The sequence below is a fragment of the Vespula pensylvanica genome, chromosome 13 (assembly GCF_014466175.1).
Source record: "Vespula pensylvanica isolate Volc-1 chromosome 13, ASM1446617v1, whole genome shotgun sequence".
Lineage (NCBI taxonomy): Eukaryota > Metazoa > Arthropoda > Insecta > Hymenoptera > Vespidae > Vespula > Vespula pensylvanica.
The window spans coordinates 1,066,756-1,069,255 of NC_057697.1; the positions used below are offsets into that span (position 1 = coordinate 1,066,756).

Here is a 2,500-nt window from a genome sequence, read left to right on the forward strand (position 1 = left end):
TCTCTTTCTCTTTTTCTTTTTTCTTTTTTTTTTCTTTTTTTCTATCTCTTTCTCTTGACATCCCTCGAGCCAAGCTCAATTCATATACACTCGATTTCGCATTCGATCCTATCCAAGGGACATCTCTCTCTCTCTCTCTCTCTCTCTCTCTCTCTCTCTCTCTCTCTCTCTCTCTCTCTCTCTCTCTCTCTCTCTCTCTCTCTCTCTCTCTCTCTTTGAAAATTTGTCCTAGCGACAAATTTCGATTAGAGTACTCCGCCATCTTTGGGTTATTCCTACTGAGATATCGTTCTCCACCGATTTTCATTCATTTTCATTTGCTTTTCATTTTTACCTTTCTCTCATTATGACACGTACTATCATACAAGTACATAGATATACATCGAGACGTATTTGATATTGATTTTTGACTTTGTTAATCTTTAAAATGTCATCGTAGTCTTTTATCATACGTTCGTTCATAATTTTTATCCTCCTCTTTTATCTCTCTTTCTATACGAGTCTCTTTTCTGGTCGTCCTCCGGAACTCGATCCTTGAAATGCCTCGAGGAAAGAAGAATAGGAAGAGAAGAGAAAAGAGAGAGAGAGAGAGAGAGAGAGAAGGGGAGAGAGAGAGACGCGCAGTTGGGTTCGACCGAGAGACAGAAATACGAGGAAAGAGAAGAAGAACGAAGAAAAAAGAAGAGAAAGGCACCCGCTCGGTGTGTATACGTGTGTGTGTGTGTGTGTGTGTGTGTGTGTGTGTGTGTGTGTGTGTGGGGCTGTCTCTGTGTGCGTGACAGATAAAGAGAGAAAGATACAGAGAGAAAGATACAAAGAGAGAGATAGAGATAGAGATAGAGATAGAGATAGAAAAAGAGAGAAAGAAAGAGAGAGAGAGAGAGAGAGAGAGGAGGAAAGGCGTCTCTCTCACCCGGCACGAACGCGGCAAGGCCGAGAGAAGGAACAGTAAAATTGTGGAGAATGTGTACGCGCCATCAGGGTGGCCTAGATTCGGTCAAGACCTGCTTTCTAGGCAGCATTTCTCTTTATCACCGGCTACGCCGGTGTACAACTCTCTGTCTCTCTCTTTCTCTTTTCCTCTCTCTCTCTCTCTTTCTCTCACTCTACCTGTGTATTTCTTCTGTTTATACGTTGTGCGTATACGTGCACGCGCGCGCATATATATATGTCTCTACGTTTGTATGCATGTATGTAGGCAGGTAGGTACACGCGCGCGCGCACTTTGGTGAACGGTCGGTAGGTTCGCGATGCCAGAGAAAATCCACGATGCACGTATGCACCTATGCGCGTGTACGTTTGTACGTATGATGTATATATGTACGTATATACGTATGTTCGTCGCGTTGTGTTCCGTTGTGTTGTATGTATGTATGTATGTATGTATGTACCGTGGAGAAGCGACGCAGCGGGAATTGACCCTCGATTTTTAGTGTCGCTTAGTCGTACTCGCAATCGAGTATGTTCCATGATAAACCTGTGGAACATCGTCTCCGGTTTCTTTTTTCCTTTCTTCTTTCTTAAATTTCTTATTTTTGGTTGTAATTTTTCTTTTTTTCTTTCTTCCTGTCCTCTCTCTCTTTCTCTCTCTCTCTCTCTTTTTATATATATTTATCCCTTTAAAAGTAAAATTAGAAGGACGAAAAATACTGGGGAACATAATTCGCATTGTATTTTAATTATTTTTCCAAGATGGCGAGGAGACTATATTTTCTACCATTTTTGTTTCATATTCCGTAAAGAAAGAGACAGAGGTAGAGAGAGAGAGAGGGAGAGGGAGAGGGAGAGAGAGAGAGAAAGGAGAAGAGCAGCTAATGAGATTTATATATCGTTAGGGTTAAGTCAGGTTATGTTCCACGATTAATTCGTAGAATATATTATCTGTATTTTCTTCTCTCCTTTCTTTTTAGCCACGGATGCAAGTAGAAAAGTATTAAAGAACAATTCGAATCGTATCTTAACGATCTTCGCAGGATAGCGTTGAGGCTCGACTTTTTCTTATGTCGTTTTTATATTTTTTTCCAGAAAGAGAAAAAAGAGAGAGAGAGAGAGAGAGAGAGAGAGAGAGAGACAAGCCAATAAGATTTATACATATATCACGACGGACTAACATACAAGTTGACGTCACGTGAATCACTTCCCCTACGTCACGAATGTTCCTTACGGTTTCAACGTTTCTCTCTCTCTCTCTCTCTCTCTCTCTCTCTCTCTCTCTCTTTCTCTCTTAATATTCTTTTTTCTTTTTTTATATGTAACCAGACACACACGGTCGAGCTCGTCGTCAAGTTCGCGCGTTCATTCGCGGGATAAATGAAACTAAGCGGCTGCCGCCGTCACGCACAGTCACGAATCGACACGCGATATAACGTATTATACGTGTGCGTGTATTCTATATACTTACGTGCAAAACAAACACACACGACGGAGAGAAAGAGAGAAAATATAGAAACGAAATCTCGAGAGGAAAAACTTTCGCGGATTCGTTGTCTATCACGCGGTA

The 2,500-nt window shown here is 41.4% G+C and overlaps 2 protein-coding genes across 2 annotated transcripts in view; one reads left to right on the forward strand and one right to left on the reverse strand.

Moving 5' to 3' along the window:
• LOC122633941 (non-muscle caldesmon-like) overlaps positions 1 to 1,076 on the forward strand; it is a gene marked incomplete at its 3' end in the record, with an annotated part of 8,653 nt that extends 7,577 nt beyond the window's left edge. The window contains exon 4 of the mRNA XM_043822437.1: positions 876 to 1,076. Within this exon, the coding sequence (XP_043678372.1) occupies positions 876 to 1,076 (201 nt within the window). The remainder of the gene's footprint in view (positions 1 to 875) is intronic.
• The window catches only part of LOC122633698, a 46,059-nt gene that overhangs the window by 42,090 nt on the left and 1,469 nt on the right, over positions 1 to 2,500 (reverse strand). The gene's annotated exons all lie outside the window — the stretch shown is intronic.